This window comes from Marmota monax, unplaced genomic scaffold (genome assembly GCF_021218885.2).
Source record: "Marmota monax isolate L192 unplaced genomic scaffold, Marmota_monax_Labrador192_F-V1.1 WCK01_AAM20220418_F8-fsc00001, whole genome shotgun sequence".
NCBI lineage: Eukaryota > Metazoa > Chordata > Mammalia > Rodentia > Sciuridae > Marmota > Marmota monax.
In genome coordinates, this window is record NW_026693777.1 from 35,952,349 (window position 1) to 35,976,535 (window position 24,187).

The window sequence follows — 24,187 nt, forward strand, 5'->3', positions numbered from 1 at the left end:
TGTCTGTTTTATAAGCCACTCAGTTTGTGGAATGGTATCACCATAGCCCTAGGAAACTAACATAGTTGTTTTAAAAATAAGATTTTAGAAATATCTATATGACTCTCAGCTTTCAACAGTTTGAGTGGCTAGATATTTTCTGTGTGAGAATTTCCAAATAGCACTTAGCAGCTCTGAGAGTTTTGGGAAGTCTGTGTTTGTAAAACATAGAAAGAAAACACAAGGATAGATGCTAAGGTGTTTGGCAGAGGTATCTCTGACTGGCAGAATTACTGGTACTTTTTTGTTGTGTGCTTAGTTGTTTTCCAAGCAAATATGTATTATTTTATTATAAAATATAGTGAATATAAAACAAAAGTTAGTATCAGCTTTGTTTGTTTGTCTATTTATTTATATATTGGGTATTGGGGATTGAGCCCAGGGCCTTGCACATGCTAGGCAAGTGCTGTACCTCTGACCTATACCCACAGCCCTTTTAAAATTTTATTTTGAGAAGGGTCTCACTAAATTGCTGAGGCTGGCCTTGAACTTGTGATCCTCTGAGTCAATCTCTTGAGTCACTGGGATTGTAGGCATATACCACAGTTCCTGGCTACTATCATTTTTTGAGTTAAGACTTTATTTTTCTTACGACTTTGCTGAATAGACTCTACCTTCTGGGTACCAACAGACCTGTCAAAGGACTTTCTATCCATGGCAGTCCACTGTATGGTTCAGAAGGAAGTCTAGTTAGCATATCATGATCAATAGCTTCTTGGATTTTGATCAAAAGTGGCTGGACTGTATCTGTCTTTGGATACATGGGAAATGAGCCCAAATTCCCAAGCTTCTGATACTGCAGTTAAGAGAGTCAAGTGTGAACCATTCTTTGTTGAAAGAGAGGGGCCATTGATTTATTAGGACTCCAGGACAGATGCATTTATTTCTCCAGAAAATCACGGCCAAGGACTGGGAAAAGAATACTCTTTGGACAACTGCTTTTAAGGGAACATAAGGGTATCCTTGGGGAAGCCTAGTGGTATGAGACTTAAGAGCCATGTAAAATAAGAAATTAGGACTTTGGGGCAGATAGAGAGACACACTGACTTAGACAGGTGAGAATGACAGTCAAGTGCAATGAGCAAAATCAGGCTTGGCTTTCTTTGCCCAAGCACAGGTCACAGATACATATAAGGTTGTACCCTACCTCCTCCACCACCATCAACATGTATATTAATTAATGAATCATGACGGGAGATGAGGGAAAGTGCAATCTATTGGAGGATAATGCTGACTGTGCCCCTTTTGAGATTAATGTGAATATATATCTGAGTCAGTCTTTTTCCTGTTATTACTCAATGTGTCCAGAGTTGTCCAACTTGTTCTACTTGATGGAACAGCAGATGCTCTGAGTAACAGCAGATGCTCCAACAAGCTGCAAACTATGTCTTCTTCCCTACGACCCACATCTTTAGCTGGATGGAGAGCATATGGTACCCAACAAAGGGTCTTCTCATAGAAGTACCCATGCCCATGTATGCACAGCTTTGAAAGGTGAGGGATGGCTGTTTGGGAAGTAGCTATCACCATGGAAGAATCAATTCTTTATTTTTCATAGCAGAAAGTCAGTAAATATTTTCTTAAATTTTAGAAACCAAAATAAAAGTATATGTATAATATTTTTACCATGGATACAATGCCTAAAAATGGCTAAAAGTTTATTAAAATAAAAAAGAAACAAAAATGGGAAAACTGGGGGCAGGGATTGTGGCTCAGCAGTAGATCACTCGCCTAGCACAGGTGGGGTGCTGGGTTCGATCCTCAGCATCACATAAAAATAAAATAATGGTATTGTGTCCAACTATGACTAAATCAATTTTTTTTAAAAAAATGGGAAAACTGGAGACTGAAAAAAATGTTACCTATAAGGAAGATATAAATGGGATGAAAGAAGTAGAAGATGCAGTGACACTTCTTTGAGTGTATCTTTTTGTATAGTTTACAAACATACAGATATTTTACTTATAAAATAAAATTAAATTAACAATTATGGGAGAAAACTCTAAAATTCAATACTATAAAAATTGAACTCTAAGTACTCTTATAAACAACCATATTATGAAAGACAAAGAAAACCTGAGTCCCTCTTCCAGATTAAAGGTTTCTAAACATGACCTAACTACTGAACGCACTCTGGGGTCTTGAATTCAATCCTTAACTGGAAAAGACATCCTTAAAGTAAAAATCCTTTGGGTAACTGGTAAAATTTGAATATGGACTATAGATTGCATAATAGTACTGTAGCAAAGTCAAAGTTTCTGATTTTCATATTTGTATTGTGGAATAGCCTTTCTTTCTTTTTCTCCCCGCCTACCCTTTTTTTTTTTCTTCTGTGGTACTAGTCATTGAACCCAGGGCCTTGCTCAAGCTTGGCAAGCACTCTACCACAGAGCTACATCATCAGCCCTTTTTAAATTTTATTTTTGAGACAGGATCTTCTAAATTGTCCAGGCTGGCTTCAGATTTGTGATCCTCCTGCCTCAGCCTTCTGAGTAGTTGGAATTACAGGTGTATGCCACTGCATTTGGCCTGTGAAATAACCTTGTTCTTAAGAAATTTAGAGGTAAATGGACATAATGTCTGAATTTACTCTCAAATGGTTGAGGAAAAAGATGTGCATGCAAATGTGTACACACATGGAGAGAATGCACACACAAATGTGGCAAAATGTTAAGTGCATAATGTAGGTGAGGAATGTAAGAGTTATTTGTATTATTTTTACAGCTCTTTTGCAAGCTCAAAATTATTTCAAAAAAGTTTGTTTTTAAAAAAATGTGTTTCTGGTTTCTTCCATGACACATTTATTTTCCTTCTCCCTCCCACTCTCAACCTGGGCTTTTCTTGGCTGAGAGTTTATGTAATCTTGAACTTTACTGGTGAAGTGACATGAGGCAGATGGAAATTAGTATCACTTAGTATCACTTATAATGATCTGACTGAACAGGAAACATGGCTGTTCCGTATCTACTTTACCAGATAAAGGGCCATCATGCAAGGTCTGCCCACCTCCCTTGTGGAGGGACAGGAAGTGTTTTAGTTACAGACCTCTCATCATCATTATTTACTCTTAATTGGTCATTGGTAACTTGGAGGAACAAACTGGGAATCACAACAGGTAGCAAGAGAGACACACATCCATATTAGACACTCATACTCCTTCTTTTCTATAAAGGTGTGGGCATACAAAGGTGTGGACCCTAACATGGATGGATCTAACATGATGACTTCTTATTTAAACACTTAGCACTGGACCACTGTGTGATTACATTTCTTTAATATCCAGAATAGTATTAGGACAATACAAATGTTTTGCTGTAGTTCCAGTATTTACAGAAGACAACTGGATATTCCAATGCAGAGGTTTAGGTGCAGATTTCACAATTACAAAAAGCCAACATCACCTCAAAGGACATTCACCAAAGGAGCAAAGCAGAGGCCAGGAATATTGACTAAATGCTTTGTTTAACCAAAAGTTGTACAGAAAACAAAGATTCCATGACAGGCCATCAAATTCATAGCTGAAGAGAAACAAATCACATTGTTAGCAACAAAACAGCATTCAGCAGACCGTCAGAGCTGTATTTACCGTAGGCAGAGCTTGGGAGACTGGGGGCATAGAAGGCCTAAGATTAAAGTCAGCTCAAGCCCCATTCACACATGCACCCAGTCCCTTTTGTTTACAGTTGGATCTGTTCATTCTGGGGACTCCACTCAAGGACCTACTCTAGAGAAGTCTAGTTTTCCTTAGTAGTTTGGGGCATTTTTTTTTTTTTTGTCTATATCAAGGGGCATGGATATTCTGCAAAACTGGGGCCTTCCAAAGCCAAGGATAAAGAAGGAATACAGCACCCCATCCCTGATCCAGTTCTGCATTCTTTTGTTTGAATTGGCTTATCTCTCTACTATGAACAATGAATGCCCAATATGGGCTTAAACTGCTATTCTCATGGAGTGATTTTCATTTTTGTCAGGAACCAAATCCTTAAATGGAAAGAATCAACCGTTTATCTAGAGTTGGTGGAGTAGGTTTGCTTATGAAGTCTCACTCTGTTGATATCATGTAGGCCTGGGAGCCTCTGTTCTGAAGAACTGAGCCAATTAATTAATATTCTCCACTAGATTCTTGGCAGGTCTTAACCTGCCCTTCACAAAGCCTCAGCAGCTATGGTGCTTCCAAGATGTTTCATCCCAGGGTCAAGTCCCTACAGGGCTGGAAGAAAGGCCTGGGTGGACCAGCCTTGTCCTCGTGAGAGAGTCTCCCACCTTGAAGCCTCCTTGGCTAGAGGATTACTCTTCAGGGGTAGGTGGAAGCTCTCCTTGTACTCAAGTATATAACTAACTCCCAGAACAACTAAAGGGGCTCTTTTTTCCATTTTCTTAGCAAATGAAGTTGGAAAAAAAGCTAGCCTACATTAAGTCAAATGAAGTCTGGAGCTTTTCACTCACAGCAGCAGATATAGTCAACCTGTTGAAGACTGGGCTTCTGATGGGAGTGCCTCATCTCTGAACTCTTTGTGCACCACTGTGCTGATTTCTTTGTGGATCTTTCATTAATTTTATGATCTATTTCATAGTTTCAATTTCTTGTACATTATTTTATTTTCAGAAGCTTCAAAGAAGCATCTTAGATTCAGTTTGTTTAAATATAGAAATTTCAGTTAAATTGGTTTTTAATGATCCCAATCCTCTAATGTGTGTAACTTTTATTTTTATGCATTACTATGACCTGTTTTTAAAGATGAAGGTTTCACTTTTTTGTTTTGTTTTGCTAATGGAGCTTAACTCTAGACAAATGCTCCCACATGCTAGGCAAGTGCTCTACTACAGAGCAACACCCCTCTAGCTGAAAATTTTGTTTTTAAGTTGTCTCCGATGAACCTCAGTTGGGCTTTTCTGGGCTTCTCATCTTTGACTGTATTTGGCAAGGAATGAATAAGTAAATAATTTCTGCATCCCTGTTTGAAGGACCTTTAGAAAAATAAAGCTTTTCTCTTCTGTGTGCCCTACATAGCACTTCTGCCTGGAGGCAGCACAGTGACCTGCCTGTGCCTGAGTGTGATCTAGGGGTCTGCATGAGGGAAACTGGGGACTTTCCAAAGGGCTCCTAGAGAAATTCAAAAGCCCGAAGTGAAACCGAATCTGTTTTTCCATTTTGCTTCAGTTTTGTCTTGTGAAGAAATTATAAAGCAAGCTCTGGTAAAACAGTATAAAAGAACCATGATTAAATATCCTGTAGAAGATCTTTACCAATGAAGGCTGTTATACTACTAGTCCTCCTACGAACATAGCACAAGTAAATAGCTTCATATGGGCACAAAATAGAATACACAATATATATTTTTGGTTTTATCTAAAAGAATCCCACTGGTAAAAATGAAAATAACTGACTGTAGAGACTAAATTATCTTTATTTGCAGAATAGGTGCCCCTCTAAAGCACTGGGTATTTACAGGTCCCAGTATCTTTCTGGACCCAGATTCTAAGAGGAACAATGGTTCCGTGGAGATCAGCGTGGTTTGAGTGGGCACAGGAATTGACATGGTCATGACAGGGAAGATCAATAGCTTCCTTCAGATGTAGGGGCAGGAAAACATAACACAATACAGAACACGTAACAGCTGCATAATAAATACTGATCAGTTTATGAAGAAGACATTCTTAGAAGTCAGTTGAATATCATTCTTCTTAATAGATGATACTGACATTCTCCTGATTCTTACCGGTACAAGACAACTTCGTAGACAAATATTGCACAAAACTCTATGACAGGTTTCCACAAGGGAGGGTTTCCATCTGGTCCCTGCTGTGCCCCACAGAAAACTAGATAAATGTTTCTATAGGTCATTGTTCCTTGTGACCTGAGTGTGCTTCCAGTGAAAGGTCACGGTTCTGTCTACCTCATTGGTAAACTCTAGTGGTGATAGGCAAGAATCTTTTAGTATCCGCAGCAATTACCTCCTGTAACACCTTTCTTTTGGCAATTTAGAACACTATTCAGGGACTCTAAATGACAGATGACATTTTAAAAACACATAAACAAGACATGGTCATTATTCTTTTGCGGGAGATGTGAACTCTTCAGGGTAGCTTGCTGTTCCCCTGCCAGTACAATTTCTCTTCAATTTTTTTCTTTTTCCATCGGCAGAGAAGCAGCATCTTAAAGGTCTTCCTGAAGGTTCTGTTGCAGAGGGCGTAGCAGATGGGGTTGACGGTGCTATTGACATAGCACAACCAATAGCCCAAGTGCCACAGGGTGACAGGGACACACTTGTCACAGAAGGTGGACACCAGGACCATTATGTTATAAGGGGTCCATGTGATGATGAAGGCCAGGAGAATGGCACTCAAGGTCTGGGCAGCTTTCCTCTCTTTGACAAGGACCATTCTCTTTCTTTTGGTCATTTGATGGCTGAGGTTGGGATCAAGGCCTTTCGCTGAAGGGTCCTTGGACATTGGGAAGGAGCAGGGCATGATTTTCACCTTGCGACAGCCATTGTTGGCCTCTTGGGTCCCATCAGCTTTTACCACCAATCGGAACTTATAGGCCACACATTTTTGACTCTTGAGTTTATTAGCAGCTGCTGGAGACAGGAAGTATTTTGGGGTGTCACAGTCATTTTTTTCAGTTTGCGCTTTCACAAAAGTCTCCTTTGTTTCTCCAGCACTGAATTCTTCCTTTGGGCTTTCCTTCTCCTGACTCTTGTAGACCACTTGGAAGACAGGGTCAGTGGTGGGCTTGTCCTCATCCTCTGAGGAGGGGTAGCTGCTGCAGGTAGTGAGCTGCTCAGCTTTGGTCCAGTCGGTGGTTGGGTCAGTGGCTTGGGATGGCTTTCCAGTGGTGGAGGTGCTCCTGCGAGAGGATGACCAGGAGGCCTGGTTCCTTTCCCTCTGTGCCAGAGTAGGTTGAGGGCAGGTAAGGCAGGACCTGAGCAGAGCCCTGTGAGCTGGCTTTCTCTTCCCGGCTTCAGCCACAGAGTCAGAACCCTGGAGGTCAGCCAGGTCCTTGGTTCGCTTCTCTGTTTCCCGGTAGATTCGGCAGTAGAGGATAGTCATGACAGAAACAGGGATGTAGAAGGCAGCAATGGCCGTGCCAAAAGTGATGGTGGGCTCAGAGAGGAACTGGATCTGGCACTCATCTGGTGGTACTGTCCGCTTCCCAACCAAGTACTGCCAGCAGAGAATGGCTGGGGCCCAGAGGATGAAGGAGATCAGCCAGGCCAAGCCAATCATGATGCCAGCCCTCTTTGGGGTACGCTTGGCCCGATATGTCAGGGGTCTTGTGATGGAAAAGTAACGGTCAAAACTGATCACCAGAAGGTTCATGACAGAAGCATTGCTGGCCACATAGTCCAGTGCAAGCCAAAGGTCACAAGCCAGACTCCCAAGAGCCCAGCGTCCCATGAGGATGTAGGTGGTATAGAGGTTCATGGAGAAGACCCCAATGATGAGATCTGCACAGGCTAGGCTCAGCAGGTAGTAATTGTTAACTGTCTTGAGCTGACTGTTGATTTTGAAGGAGATAATGACCAAGACGTTGCCCACGATGGTGACTAGGCTGACCACAGCAGTCACAGCTGCGATAGTAACAACTTCCCATAGTTCATGGCGCTCCAAAGGCTGGTGATTTACCAGGGTGCTGTTAACCATAGTTGCATTGAAGAATGATTCACCTTCCATCCTGGTGCAAGAATTTGCATTGGGATTAATTCTTAGGTTCTACCTAGATGGCTCTCTGTTCTATCTCACCTCTTATTGGCCAGTATCTGGAAGAGAAAGAAACACATTAGCTCCTCTCACCAGCATGACTCTTTTCCACCCATTGTTTATCTTTTATAACAGAATATCAAATGTGGTTGCACACACATTTAGAGCAAGATGCTGAACTCTCTAAACTTTTGGTGATATTTTTATGAAGGCATTACCGTTTTGCTTTTTATGATTATAATGCCTGAGTGCTCTCCTTCTATGTGGACCTGCTGCCCTCTTGTGTCCACTTTTTGAAAAAGGACTGAGAAGATGTTGGAAAAGGAACAGGAGAGAACTGATTATCTGGGAGCAATAAGCAGGAATATTAAATGACCTTACATTGCAATAACCTCATAGCACAAAACCTGTTTTGTGAGCTTTGGGCAATTGTGGAGAGTGGTGACAGTGACTGGGAGACCAGTGTCTGAGACTGGGGTCCCTTATGACTTCATGGCTGTGGCATACTTCGTGACTGGGAAAGTTTTTGTGCAAAGGCATAGGCTGCCCAGTTGCTAATGGAGATGTCCTCCATGCTAGAGTCTTATCAGCTTCGACCTTAATCTCAGGCACAGCAGCTCCTGGGAATGAAGGAACTTCCTTGCTAAGATAACAACATTTTACCAGTTCGGCTGCTCCTGAATCTACTCTCGAATTAGTAACTTTAAACAATGAACTTTCTTGAGAGCTGCATAATTCTCCTAACATTGCATATTGCAACTGTAGAATGTAACTGAGGAAACAACTGCATACTGTTGCTAACTCTGTAACTTTCATGAATACAAAGAATAATGCCTGCATAATCTTTAATCTGATTTAGAGACATATATAATAAAGATTGCTGGTGTAATTCTTTAGACCTGCTTCTCCATCAGAGAGCATCATTCCATTGGACCCCAGCTTTATCTTCAAGATCTGCGTGTATTGACTATCTCTTCCAATCTCCCATAGCCCCTTGCTGGAACCTGATAGTTTGGCCGTGCTGGTTGGGACAGGCAATAAGTACCTAGACTGTGGTGAACTGGAGAAAAAAACAAACTGTATCTATTCTATTATTCCAATCTTAATTATTAGGGGTTACTGAGGCACTATTGTGAGTCAACATGGCATGCAACACTTCTCCCTGCCTGAATGTGCAAATTCCACATACAGACCTGGTTTGCACCTTTTGAAATTTGCCCACTCCTGAAGATAATAACCCTCTCTCCATTTTTGACTATTATCAATATCATAGAATTGTCTTATCTTTTTTTCCTGATTATATAAGTAATAACACTCCTCGTAAGAGTTTAGTCAATATTAAAATCTAAATGTAGAAATGTCTCCTCTAATCTCATCTTGCTATTGGGTAACCAGTGCAATCAGTGTAGTGTGAATTTTGGCAGTTTTTTCCCCACTATGCATATACTAATACCTATTTAGAGGTGCATTTTCTTTTTCTTTTTTCTTTTTGTTACCAGGGATTGAACCCAAGGGTATTTCCCCACTGAACCACGTCCCTAGCCCTTTTTTATAATTTTTTAGAGACAGGGTCTTGTTGAGTTGTTTAGGGCCTCACTAAGTTGCCAAGGCTGGCTTTGAACTCATGATCCTCCTACCTCAGCCTCCCAGGTCACTGGGATTCCAGGCTTGTGCTACCATGCCTGGCTAGAGGTACATTTTTAATGTTTACACCCTGAATTTTGTTTGTCATCACAGCTTCTGTATCCATACATCTAGAGCTACCTTTTTTTCACTCCAACAGCTGCACATTATTCTATTTAAATGGGTGTATTTGAGAGTAGGTCTCTCAACTTCTTGCCCACGCAGGACGATTGGGTACCCTCATGAGCACCATCAACACCTGTGCAGAACTATTAGCCACCCACCCCAGCAGAAATCACCGAAGCCACTCCCACGCAGGACATCTGGCACTTCCCACATGGCAGGAACTCCAGTCGCCATTCCTGTGTGGACCCCCATCGGGGGCTCCCCCAGTCGCTGCCATCTTGGGGCTCTGCAACAGTGGAGATACTGCACGCAGTGGCCTGCATGAACCCAAGAACTTCACATAGACTCTGAAGTAAGCCCACAGCCACACACTGCAAGAGCTTGTCTCTGAACTCATCCTCCAACATCATTGGTGGCTCCCCCCACACAATTCGACAGCCCACTGCTGAAAGCAGCATGGCCACCTTCATCACTCTCTTCAGTGGGGGGCAACACCCAGTTTGGAACTCCAGCCAGTCAGATACCCAGGTTCTAATTCCCCTGTTTCCCCAGCAGCCACTACCTGGCACAGTGACACCCTGGTTAATTTCACCACCCCAAGGGCAAAGGTACCAGCTAACAACAGATGACCCAACCTATTGGATGAGAAGGGAAGCAGGAAAGATTCGGATTTCTGACCAAAACAATCTAGTTTCTTCCTTCAAGATTTTTTTTCCTCCACCCCCTCCCCTGTTCTTCTGCCCTCACATCTCCAACATATGTGAAACCAAGTACGTTGCATGAAGTAGGATTTTGAGGACTGGGGCGTCTGAATAAGATATTGCAGCTGTGTTGAATATATATGTATTTTCTTTTATCCCACCAATTTCTAATATTTTAACATTTTTAATTTTTCTCAATATATATGTGTGTTTGTTTTGTGTACTCTACTGTCGTCCCACTTACTTGTCTACCCAAAATTACTTCCTCTCCCTTCTCCTTCTACTAATATTCTTCTTTAGATTTCTCTTTCACACTTCCTAAGATATAATAACTATATGCTCACCTCCTACCTCCTCAGCATATCATCCTTCTCCTCACCTTCAGTTCTTTGTCCACCATCAGAAACTGTAAACCCTTTTACAAACTTACTGAGTATATTGTAGATAATAATTTAATTCACCATTTCTGTATATTGTGATGAAACTGCAAATGTCTTAATCACAAACATTTATTTTCAGTGTGAATACTGTTTATATTTGGATCTGATAACATTGTCCTTCACCTCAAAGGAGAGGTATTGGATCCCAACAGGGGCACTATAAGCCTATAGGGTTAAAAATGGTAATACCTCAGATCCACAGTGCTAGAAGGGAAGACACACAAGCAATATGAAAAGACAAAGGAAGAAAGTGCCCCAAACATATCAAGATACCATATTATTAGAATCCATGGCCAGCACAGCAAAAGAAACGACAGAGAAGGAATTCAGGATGTACACGATTAAAATACTCTGTGAATTAAAGGATGATATAAGAGAGCAAACGCAGGCAGCAAAAGATCATTTTGACAAAGAGCTACATAAACAAATACAGGAAGCAAAAGATCAACTTAGGGAGATACAGGTACTTAAAAAAAACAGAAATCCTTGAAATGAAAGAAACAATAAACCAAATTAAAAGCTCAATTGAAAGCATCACCAACAGATTAGACCACTTGGAAGATAGAACCTCAGACAATGAAGACAAAATATATAATCTTGAAAACAATGTAGACAACACAGTGAGAATGATAAGAAATCATGAGCAGAACATTCAAGAAATATGGGATAACATAAATAGAACAAATTTAAGAGTTATTAGGATAGAGGAAGGAATAGAGTTTCAGACCAAAGGAATGAGCAATCTATTCAATGAAATAATATCAGAAAATTTTCCAAACATAAAGAATGAATTGGAAAACCAAATTCAAGAGGCTTATAGGATGCCAAACGTACAAAATCACAACAGATCCACACCAAGCCACATTATACTGAAAATGCCTAACATACAGAATAAGGAGAGAATATTAAAAGCCACAAGAGAAAGGAATCAGATTACATATAACGGAAAACAAATTAGATTATGTGCAGATTTTTCAACCCAGACCCTGAAAGCTAGAAGATCCTGATACAACATATATCAAGCTCTAAAAGAAAATGGATGCCAACCAAAAATCTTATATCCAGCAAAATTAAGCTGTAGGTTTGATGATGACATAAAAACCTTCCATGATAAACAAATTAAAAGAATTTACAACTAGAAACCCTGCACTACAGAACATCCTCAGCGAAATATTCCATGAAGAGGAAATGAAAAACAATGAGGAAAATTAGCAAAGGGAGGTGTTACACTAAAGGAAAAACTAATCAAAGAAGAAATCAAGTCAAGTTAAATACCAAAAATAAACAATAATGGCTGGGAATACAAATCATATCTCAATAATAACCCTGAATGTTAATAGCCTAAACTCACCAATCAAAAGACATACACAAGCAGATTGAATTTAATAAAAAGACCCAATAATATGCTGCCTTCATGAGACTCATCTCATAGGAAAAGACATCCACAGACTGAAGATGAAGGGTTGGGAAAAAATATACCACTCACATGGACTGTGGAAACAAGCAGGGGTTTCCATCCTCATATCAAATAAAGTAGACTTCAAGCTAAAGTTTATCAAAAGGGACAAAGAAGGACACTTCATATTGCTCAAGGGAACCATACATCAACAAGACATAACAATTATAAATATATATGCCCCCAAAAGTTCATCAAACAAACTTTTCTTAAGTTCAACAGTCAAATAGACCATAACACAGTAATTCTGGGTGACTTTAACACACCTCTTTCACCACTAGATAGATCTTCCAAAAAAAGCTGAATAAAGAAACTATAGAACTCAATAATATAATCAATAACTTAGATTTAATTGACATATATATCTTCAACAAGCGAATGCACATTCTTCTAAGCAGTACAAGGATCCTTCTCTAAAATAGACCATATATTATGCCACAAAGCAACTCTTAGCAAGTACAAAAAAGTAGAGATACTTCCCGGCATCTATCAGACCATAATGGAATAAAATTAGAAATCAATGATCAAATAAAAAATAAAAGCTTCATCAACACCTGGAGACTAAATAATATACTACTGAATGAGCAATGGGTTGCAAAAGACATCAAGGAGGAGATTTAAAAATTCTTAGAGGTGAATAAGAACACAGATACAACATAGTGAAATCTCTGGGACACTATGAAGGCAGTACTAAGAGGAAAGTTCATTGCATGGAGTTCATTCCTTAAAAGAAGATAAACTAACAAACAAATGACTTAACATTACATTTCAAAGCCTTAGAAAAAGAAGAACAAATCAACACCAAAAGCAGTAGAAGACAGGAAATAATTAAAATCAGAGCTGATATCAATGAAGTTGAAGCAAAAGAAACAACTGAAAAAAGTTGACAAAACAAAAAGTTGGTTCTTTGAAAAAATAAATAAAATTGATAAATGCTTAGCCATGTTAACAAATAGAAGGAGAGAGAAAACTCAAATTACTAAAATATGTGATGAAAAAGAAAATATCACAACAGACACCAATGAAATACCGAAAATAATTAGAAATTATTTTGAAAATTTGTACTCCAATAAAATAGAAAATATTGAAGGCATCAAAAAATTTCTAATGTCATATGATTTTCTCAAATTGAATCAGGACAATATACACAATTTAAACAGTTCAATTTCAAGTGATGAAATAGAAGATGCCATCAGAAGCCTACCAACCAAGAAAAGCCTAGGACCAGATTGGATGCACAGCTGAGTTTTACAAGACCTTTAAAGTAAAGTACCAATACTCTTTAATTTATTTAAAAATAAAAGCTTCATCAACACCTGGAGACTAAAGTAAAGTAAAGTACTATTTTGGGAAATAGAAAAAGAGGGAGCACTTCCAAACTCATTCTATGAGGCCAGTATCACCCTGATTCCAAAACCAGGCAAAGACACATCAAAGGAAGAAAACTTCAGACCAACATCTCTAATGAATATAGTTGCAAAAATTCTCAGTAAAATTCTGGCAAATCGAATACAAAAACATATGAAAAAGATAGTGCACCACGATCAAGTGGGGTTCATCTCAGGGAAGCAAGGTTGGTTCAACATATGGAAATCAATAAATGTAACGCATCACATCAATTGATCATCTCAATAGATGCAGAAAAAGCATTTCGACAAATACAGCACCCCTTCATGTTCAAAACACCAGAAAAACTAGGAATAACAGGAACATATCTCAACATTGTAAAAGCTATCTGTGCTAAACCCCAGGCCAACATTATTCTAAATGGAGAAGAATTGAATGCATTCCCTCTAAAAACTGGAACAAGACAGGGATGCCCTCTTTCACCACTTCTATTTAATATAGTTCTTGAAACACTGGCCAGAGCAACTAGATAACAGAAATTAAAGGTATACAGATAGGAAAAGAAAAACTCAAATTAGCACTATTTGCTGATGATATGATTCTGTACCAGAAGACCCAAAAAATTCAACCAGAAAACTTCTAGAACTAGTAAATGAATTCAGCAAAGTAGCAGGATATAAAATCAACACTCATAAAGCAAAGACATTTCTGTATATCAGTGACAAATCCTCTGAAAGGGAAATAAGAAAAACTACCACATTTACAATTGCCTCCAAAAAAAAAAAATACTTGAAAATCAACCTAAATAAGAGGTGAAAGACCTCTACAACAAAAACTACAGAACGCTAAAGAAAGAAATTAAAGAAGACCTTAGAAGATGGAAAGAACTCTCTTGTTCTTGGATATGCAGAATTAATATTGTCAAAATGAAAATACTACCAAAAACACTATTCAGATTTAATGCAATTCCAATCAAAACCCCAATGATATTCCTCATAGAAATAGAAAAAGCAATCATGAAATTCATCTGGAAAAATAAGAGACCCAGAATAGCTAAAGCAATCCTTAGAAAGAAGAGTGAAGCAGGTGGCGTCACTATACCAGACCTTAAACTATACTACAGAGAAATAGTAACAAAAACATGATATTGGCATCAAAATAGACTTATAGACCAATGGTACAGAATACATGATACAGAGATTAACCTACATAATTACAGTTATCTTATGTTAGACAAAGGAACCAAAAACATACATTGGAGAAAAGATAGCCTATTCAACAAATGGTGCTGGGAGAACTGGAAATCCATATGCAACAAAATGAAATTAAACCCCTATTTCTCACCTTGCACAAAACTCAATCAAAGTGGATCAAGGACCTAGGAATTAAACCAGGGACAATGAGCCTAATAGAAGAAAAAGTAGGTCCAAATCATATTGGATTAGGCTCCTACTTCCTTAAGAAGACTCCTGCAGTGCAAGAATTAAAATCAAGAATTAATAAATGGGATGAATTCAAATTAAAAAGCTTCTCAGCAAAAGAAACAATCAGTGAGGTGAACAGAGAGCCTACAGTTTGGGAGCAAATTTTTACCACTTGCACATCAGACAGAGCACTAATCTTTAGGGTATATAAATAACTCAAAAAGACAAACTCCAAAAAACCAAATAACCCAATCAATAAATGGGCCAAGGAACTAAACAGACACTTCTCAGAAGGTGATATACAATCAATCAACAAATAAATGAAAAAATGTTCAACATCTTTAGCAATTAGAGAAATGCAAATCAAAACTATTCTAAGATTTCATCTGACTCCAGTCAGAATGGCAGCTATTATGAAGACAAACAACAATAAGAGCTGGCGAAGATGTGAGGAAAAAGGCACACTCATACATTGCTGGTGGGATTGCAAAACGGTGCAGCCAATATGGGAAGCAGTATGGAGATTCTTTGGAAAACTGGGAATGGAACCACCTTTTGATCCAGCTATCCCTCTCCTCGGACTATACCCAAAGGACTTAAAAACAGCATACTACAGGGACACAGCCACATCAATGTTTATTGTAGCACAATTCACAGTAGCTAAACCGTGGAACCAACCTAGATGCCCTTCAGTAGATGAATGGATAAAGAAAAAGTGGTATGTGTGTGTGTGTGTGTGTGTATATATATATATATATATATATATATATATACACACATACATACATACATATACATACACATTGGGGATATATATATATATATATATATATATATATATCTCCCCAATGGAATATTTCTCAGTAATGAAAGAAAATAAAATCATGGCATTTTCAGGCAAATGGATGAAATTGGAGAATATAACACTATGTGAAATAAACTAATAAACCAATCCCCAAGAAACAAATGCCAAATGTTTTCTCTGATATAAGGAGACTGATTCATAGTGGGGTTGGGAGGGGGAGCATGGGAAGATTAGACAAACTATAGACAGGGCAGAGGGGAAGGAGGGGAAGTGAGGGGGCCAGTGGGTAAAAAAAGATGGTGGAATGAGATGGACATCACTATCCTAAGTACATATATGAAAAAGACATGAATGGTGTGAATATACTTTTATACAAGCAGAGAGATGAAGAATAGTGCTCTACATATGTAATATGAATTGTAATGCATTCTGCTATCATATATAACAAATTAGAATAAAAAAATTAAAAAAACAAAATAAAAAAAACAGAAGACTGAGCAAATAGCTTGTAACAACTGGGCCAAATATGAGAGGGTTTTTTGTGTGTGTGTGTGGTGCTGGGGATCGATTCCAAGGCCTTGTGCATAGGAGGCAAGCAGTCTACCAACTGAACTATGTCCCCAGACCCCAAATATGGATTTAATCTTTAATCCCAAAGAATTTATGTATGCTGTTATACTTAGGCTGAAATAAAATTAATAATTGCTTGAAAAAAATGGGTATTTTAAATCAACTATCTGTTGACAATTTAAACTTTAAAATTAAAAGAAAAATTTTCCTTTGTGGATTAAAAGTCTACGTACATAGCTGGGCATATTGGCACATGCCTGAAACTCCAGCAATTCAGGAAAAGCAGGAAGATCCTAAGTTCAAGTGTAGCCTCAGCAACTTAGTGAGACCTGTCTCAAAATTAAAAAAAACTATGCATGTATGTGATAAAGATTTCGATAAGTTCAAAAGGGTAAAAAGTAGGTTTTGTCTTCCCCAAAATCTGTTCTCTAAGCTCCCAATCTCCCTTTTCCAGATGTAACTCTTGTTACCTTGCAGCTATAACTACTTGGTATTATCAACACCCTAAAAGTCATCAGCGCAAGTCCCAAGGATGCTGCGTCACTAGGCAGAGACTTCCTGGCACATGAAAAGGGTAAATAAAGTTACACTACACCATATAATTTTGTTGGCAAATGCCATCATAGGCTGTTTTCTAGATGCCAGAGCTAAGTTACCCAGTGCAAGAAAGAGCCTATAGAACTTCCTTTATTTTTCATTACTCCTTTCCTTCTTTCTTTCCCCCAATAAATACCTAATGAATGTCTATTATGTGATGGATTCAAATGCTGGAGATACCATGGAACAAGACAAGACTCTGCCTCAAGATATGATTTGGGGATATAAACAGGTAAATAGCAGGGGACAGATTGCCACTGGACACACATGACCCAGTTGTGTGTGTGTATGGGCAGGAACTCCATGAATGTGTGTGTGTAACTTGGATATGTCTTCTCTCTCATCTGGTTTCCCATATGAAAAAATAAGAAAACTCAACAATGGAATGGATCCAAGATAACTATAGTTCTGTAAATTTGAATCTGCATTATCTAATGTTGTCGCGACCCCTTGCCCGCAAGGAAGACGCAACTCAGGAATCTTCTTTCAGCAGTTTATTCGGGCCCTTGATATTTCTTCTTCTCCCTCTCGGATGCCCCTCCCAGCCTTAATAAAGCATCTCAAGTCCCAATGCGAAGCTGCCACGTGGAGCTTTCTCATAGGGTGGTGAAAAACCATGCGCCAACTCTCCCAAATAAGGAGTTGTTTGTCACAGACCACAGCGGAGCCAGCGCCATCTTGTAATGGTGACCATAGTCTGCAGAAACGGCAGAAGCGGCTCACCACATAATGTGATGGTTAATTTTATGTGTTAACTTGTCTAGACTACAGGACTCAGTTGTTTGATTAAATCAATCAAGATGTTGCTATGAAAGTACTTTTCAGGGGCTGGGGATGTGGCTCAAGTGGTAGCGTGCTTGCCTGGCATGCGTGTGGCCCGGGTTCAATCCTCAGCACCACATACAAACAAAGATGTTGTGTCTGCTGAAAACTAAAAAATAAATATTAAAAAATTCTCTCTCTCTCTTTAAAAAAAAAAAGTACTTTTCAGATATGATTGACACTGAATCAGTAGACTTTGAGTACAGCAGAAGTGGATTCATAATGTAGATGGAATTCACCCAATCACTTGAAGACTGTAAGTGAAAAGACTGAGACTTCTAGAAAAGGAAGGATTTCTGCCTCCAGGTGGAAGACTTAAGAGGACAACATCAATTCCTGCTGGCTTCCCAGTCTGCCCACTGGCTTCGGACTCACCAGGCCCTGCTAACATGTGAGCATGGCAACCTGTCCCTCCCCCTCCCCTCCATCAGTGAGTTTGGGGATGAGGTTTGATTCCTACAAAATGAAGGGTTGATATAGGTAAGCAGATCTCATCATAGGCTGCACAATAAAACCACCCAGGAGCTTTAGAAAAGTATTAATGTCTGGGCCTCATCCCTGGCCTGTTAACTCAGAAACTACTTGAGAGAGACTTGGGTATAATTTCATTTTCAAATTCCTTAGGTGATCCTCATGTACAGTTAGAGGGGGAAAACCAGTGATGCGCCAGGTGAAGTTATTAGAGGGCAACGCTGGCATCACCTGGTAACTCTTTATAAATGAGTAATCCCTACAACTAGAATCAGTGCTTCTCAAAATTTAACATGTATATAAATTACCTGGTGGAACTTGTTAAGTTTTAGAAGGGGGCTTGCAATTCCACAGGTTTTTAAAAAACCCAAGTACTCTTGATGCTGTGATCCCCTAAAATATAAGGCTAAGAATAATTTCTCAACTTCTTAGAAAAGGCGAACTATAGCTCACAAAGATGCTGTTAAACTGGAATTTTAAATTGAAATGCACAGTAACTTATGGATTTCCTTCTACCTTACAAAGTCATTTGAGTTTTTTCTTCCTGTTTGAAATTAATAAATCTTTCCAACTTTGCTTATCTCTATTCTTTTCATTTTGGGAGGAGAATGGTTTTTTCTGGTTCCTAGGTTACTGGGCCTCCACAGATCCTTTCACAAAGGCATTTGGGACATGAGGAAGGCTCTATAACTGAAGGACTGATCATAGTTGAGTGTGAAGACTGTTTCAAGCATGAGAGTTTTCTAACAGATGTTTCTTTTTCTTTCCTTCTTATTTGATACAGGGATTGAACCCAAGAGTAGTTAACCACGAAACTGCCCTTTTAATATTTTTAGGCAGGGACTCACTAAGATACTTGCTAAGTTGCTGAGGCTGCTCACGAACATGTAATCCTCCTGCCTCAGCCTCTCTAGTTGCTGGGATTACAGGTGTACACCCCCATGCCTAGTTTCCATCATACATTTCTTGAATCATTAAACAAAACAAAAAAATTTCTTGAGCAAAAGACTGTGTTTATGGAGGAGTAACTCTTATTTTTGGGGGGTGGAGGAGTTGCAAAAGCAGGCAAATGAAATGCATGTGGTTATCTGGGTGTGGGATCCGGACTCTTACTTGGTTACTCCAACTGTAAAAGTCCTTACTTTTCACCCACTGTCCAGAGAATGTTTATTTCTAGGGTGCCAGCATTAACAGAGAGCAGGGGAATAAAAAGTTTTGTGTTCCCAACCTTAGCAGTTTGTGTTTTTGTTCTTTGTAGTCAATGAATTACAATAGATGAAAAACAACATAAAAACCAAAAGGTGAACACTGTGTCCTAAATGAATTCCTTTCCTTGGAGAGTGGCCTTGACTTCTGAGGCTTTGCATAAGTGAACTTAGGCCTTGATTTTCTGAAATCCCTTTTCTCTGAAGAGCTTTATGCTTCAACTTGTCCTTGCTGTGTTTTTTTGTTTCTATAGCAGCCTGCAGTGGAAAACTTTTTGTCTATAGCCCATTGATTTTGGGACATCAACAGAACAAGCTCATGTCATTATTATGGGAAATGTTGATGAGCTCCTCTTCCTTTTCAAGAACAAATCCAGAGCAAGTAGGCTTAAAACACATGTGGTAACAATGGGTTAGGTATCAGAAAGGACTTCCAATGAGAAAAGTACAAGAAAGGGATGTTCTGGACTTGGTAACTATTTTATTTATCTATTTTTAAATTTATTTTATTTTTTGATACTAGGGACTGAACTCAGGGGCACTTTACCATTGAGCTACATCCTCAGTCTTTTTTTTTTTTTTTGGTACCAAGGATTGAACTCAGGGGCACTAGACCACTGAGTCACATTCCAAACCCTATTTTGTATTTTATTTAGAGACAGGGTCTCACAGAATTGCTTAGTGCTTTGCTTTTGCTGAGGCTGGCTTTGAACTCGTGATCCTCCTGCCTCAGCCTTCCGAGCCATTGGGATTACTGGTGTGCACCACCATGCCTGGCCTAGCCATTTTTATTTTTTATTTTGAGACAGGGTGTCCTTAAGCTACTCTGCTAAATTGCCGAGGCTTAAATTTGCTCCTTCTGTCTCAGCTTCCTGAGTTGATGGGATTACTGGTGTGTGCCACTACAAGAGGCATAGTGACTACTTTAAAGTAAGATACATCTCTAACCGTTTTTGGTTGGTAGAGTAGAAGTGCTATCTAAAGATTTGGCAATTAGGAGATGATTTCTCAATGTCTCTGAAGAGACCGAATCTGCAGCAAGATTGTAACATGACATTCTTTTAAAAACATTTGCCACTTTTACCACTGTACTAGATGCTATAGAGCATATAAAAGAGATACATGACAGGCCTTGAACTGAAGGAGTTAGTCTTTTTTAGTTCTAAAAAGGAGGATCTAGGAATAATGTTGAACTTTTAGACCAAATTGATGTGATTGTTATGGAGGACATTAATGATTGCATTGTTAGTGTAGGACAAGGAAACAGATGAGACTTTTTTACATGAAGGCAAAAACTGGAGCCACTTAATGCATATCCTGTATTCCCAGACCTTGAGGCTGGGGGTGGAGGTGGGGAGGGCTGTCCTCCTCTGCTAGAAGCAGTCTCAGATCATGATTTTCATTTTAAATATTATCATTTTCTATATGTGTCTTGATATGAAGAAGTCTGGAAGCAGCGCCACAACAGATTTATAGGTGAATTGGAACATCCAGAAGCCCTTCACTATTCCCTAAGTCTTCCCAACAGAGTTAAGGACAAGGACTATTTATTTATCTTTGAATTTCCAAGGATGGCATGTTGTTCTGCAAGTAACAAAAAGAAAATGTTTCAAGGAGGAGGGAATGATCAAGTGTATCATATGAGGTTGATAAATAAAGACTAGGAATGAAACCTGATCATTGGATTTAGTTACATTTGATCATAATAAATCTTTTTTTAAAAAAAATATTTATTTTTTAGTTGTAGTTGAACGCCATATCTTTATTTTATTTATTTTTATATGGTGCTGAGGATCAAACCCAGGGCCTCGCACATGCTAGGTGAATGCTCTACTGCTGAGCCACAACCCCAGCCCCAAGCTCATAATGAATCTTGATACACTGTTACGGTGCAATAGTGTGAAAGCCTCCTGGAAAAGAAAGTGGATGGGAGAACTGATGACTCTTTTGAGCAGCTCTGTTATAATGGGGGTAGAGAAATGGAGTGAAAACTGGATCAGGAGGCAGTTATTTTACAAAGAAAAAGGTGGAAATAATACATGTTTTTTATGGTAATGTGAATTGTCCTTCTGAAGGTTAAAAACTGGCATGCAGGGAGAGTTGCTGAAGAGATGTCCCCAAGTTAGAGAGTAGGGAGACAAAGTGGTGGGGTAATAAAGGCATTGTTTTCTATGGGTATTATGAAGATTAAATGAATATGTGTAAAGTACTTAGAATAGTGTCAGGTGCGAAATGTTAAACGAATAAGTGTTACTACCACTCTTCACAAGTCTGTCAAACAGGCATAGTAAATACCTTCTCATAGTGTTACTGACTGCTAAATGAAAGTATCAAGCATATTTACTTACTGTGTTCTAATGAAGCTGGCTTAATTTGAAAGCCAATGATCTTTTCAACCTCATACTTTTGGAAATTTCTTGAAAACTATTGTATACTTACATTGATTTGTTCTAGTGATTCTCATCTACCATAATTTTTGCTTCTCAGGGGACATCTGGCAAGTCTGGAGACATTTTTGGTTGTCATAACTTAGGGTAGAAGGGTTGACACTGGCATCTAGTGGGGAGAGGCCAGGGATGCTGTTAAACATTCTCAGAGAATAAGCCACCACAAAAATTTTATGAAGCTCTAAATGTGCCAAGGTCATGTGAGGTATTGTGATTTGTATAAATATTGATGAAATTAATATGTGGATCTCTGTTTTAGTGGGAACCCCAACCAGTGGTATGCTGGTAAATATTCAACTACTTTCTTCCATGTCCTTTTCTCCTTACTGTAGTATGTTTGTCTCCTCTAAGTCACTTAAAATTCAATCACCAATGTGGTGGTATTAGGAGATCAGGCCTATGACAGGCAAACAGGTCCTGAGGGTGGGACCCTCACAAATGGGATTAGTGCCCACACAAAAAAAATCCTAGAGAGCTGTCAAGTCCAAGAAGAAGGCATCTGCAAATTTTTGGTGAAGGCCTGCCTTCTTGTCATAGCAGTTTCCTCCTCACATTGTGGAAGAGGGGAGCTAGTTCTTGTCTGCTTGTGAAATTAAGACAGCCAATGTCACTCAGGATTAAGATATTCATCCCTATTCTGAGTTCTCAAATTCAATAGTTCTTCCCCTTGAGCACACACACAGAATGGGAAAATGATTTTGGTTTTGAGATGCAAAGAATGAAGGATCAAAACTCAGGGCCTCACACATGCTAAGCAAGTGCTCTACCACTGACCTCACAGCTTCTAGCTGTGTGATCTTTAAAGTTATTTAACATCAGTGTTTTAGATGTTATAACACCAGTTTACTCATAGGGTTGCTGAGGTTCAAAAAAGGGGACATATGGGAAGTACTTAGAACAGTGTTCTAAGTGTTACTTTTTTTTCCTTCTGCAGTAATACTAAGTGTTACTTTTTTTTTTTTCCTTCTGCAGTACCAGGGATCAAACCTAGGTGCTTGGTGCCTGCTAGAAAAGTGTTCTATCACTCAGCAACACCACTCTTTGAGACAGGCTCTTGCTAAGTTGCCTAGCTGGCAGCAACCCCAAGTATTACAGGTGTGTGCTACTGCCCATGGCCAAGTGTTAACTATTTTTTAAGATTGTTCCAAATTTACAGTCCTCAGGAGTCCCCTCAGCCTGAAAAGCTCCTTATCAAAAAGTCCAACTCCTGTTCACCCAACAGACTTTAGCCTGTTTGTTGGGCATACTTCTTCGGCTCTTGATCTTGAACCTCTCACGGCACTGGGACCACTGGACTGTAATAATCTGTTCATAGGATTATCTTCCTTGTGGGAATGAGCTACTCAGGGTAGGGTCAATGTATTTTTTAAAAATTCAGGACATAAAAAAAAAAATTCAGGACATTGCACCGTGTCTGTGCAGAGCAGATGATTAGAAGCAAAGAACACCTTTAACTATATATGGGTTTAAGAAAAGGCCACAAAGGCTGGCAAAGAAAAAAAAAACACCTTTTTTTTTGCTAGGCTGACGTTTTTACCCTTGTTTTCATTATTTTCATGTGGTTTCTGTAGAACAAGGTTAAAAGTGGCTCCCATGAGTCTGTATAACCAACTGTTTGCTCTCCCTTTCTCTTTGGAGGGCACTGTCCAAGTTAGAATGTCAGTTTCATCACTATCTAGCTGTATCACTATAGTAAATGTTTTATATTCTATTATGGTACCTGAAAAATAGGGGCTTCAGTAGCATTTGCTTCACAGTATAGCTTACATTTACTGAGTACATGAGCACTTAATTCTCCCAACCACTGTGATTATTTCCACAAAATTTATCTTGAAGACCTAACGGCCCCTTCTATTCTCTACATATTATAATCTGTTTCCTACTCCCAGTTGCTGCAGTTGGGCAACCCACCGGGTTCCTACACCTTTCTAAATTGATTTCAATATAATTTAAAAATAATTCCATCCTTGAAAATTAGGAAATTAAATAGATGAAAATTAAACAGATGTAACTCAATGGAAATCGAACACTTAACCAACATTTTGGTATATACTTGTTTAGACTTTTTCTAATGCAAATACATGGATTTTTTTTTTCTTTTACAAATGAGTTCTATTATACAAACGTTTCAGGGCATCTTTTAATTTACCACGCCACCCCATACCAGTCTCTGGCCTTGAGGCGGCCCGGTCCCCCACTGCAGCTCCCACAGAATCCCCAGGCTTTCGCTCGGCGGTGCTCCCGCCCCACCTGCCGGACCCCGGGCCGCCCCGCCCCGCGTCCACCCGGGGCCCCACTCCCCGCGCCTCGCCGCCGCCGGGGGCCTGTCGCTCGCGGATGCTCCGTGCGGCCCGTTTCCGGTGAGGCTAGGGCGTCTCTGCGGCGGCCCGGCTCCCGCACGCTCAGCTCG

General features: G+C 39.3%; 1 protein-coding gene across 1 annotated transcript; it reads right to left on the reverse strand.

Annotated features, from left to right (window-relative positions):
• Positions 1–5,429: 5,429 nt before the first annotated feature.
• Positions 5,430–8,011, reverse strand: Chrm5 (cholinergic receptor muscarinic 5). The gene has a single exon (XM_046461553.2). It carries the CDS (start codon positions 7,714–7,716, stop codon positions 6,118–6,120), a length of 1,599 nt encoding a protein of 532 aa, XP_046317509.1. The 5' UTR covers positions 7,717–8,011; the 3' UTR covers positions 5,430–6,117.
• Between the last annotated feature and the right edge of the window lie 16,176 nt (positions 8,012–24,187).

What these genes read in the sequence shown, in the direction of transcription:
- Chrm5 (XM_046461553.2), bottom strand. Translation starts at nt 7,716, where the DNA reads ATGGAAGGTGAATCATTCTTCAATGCAACTATGGTTAACAGCACCCTG.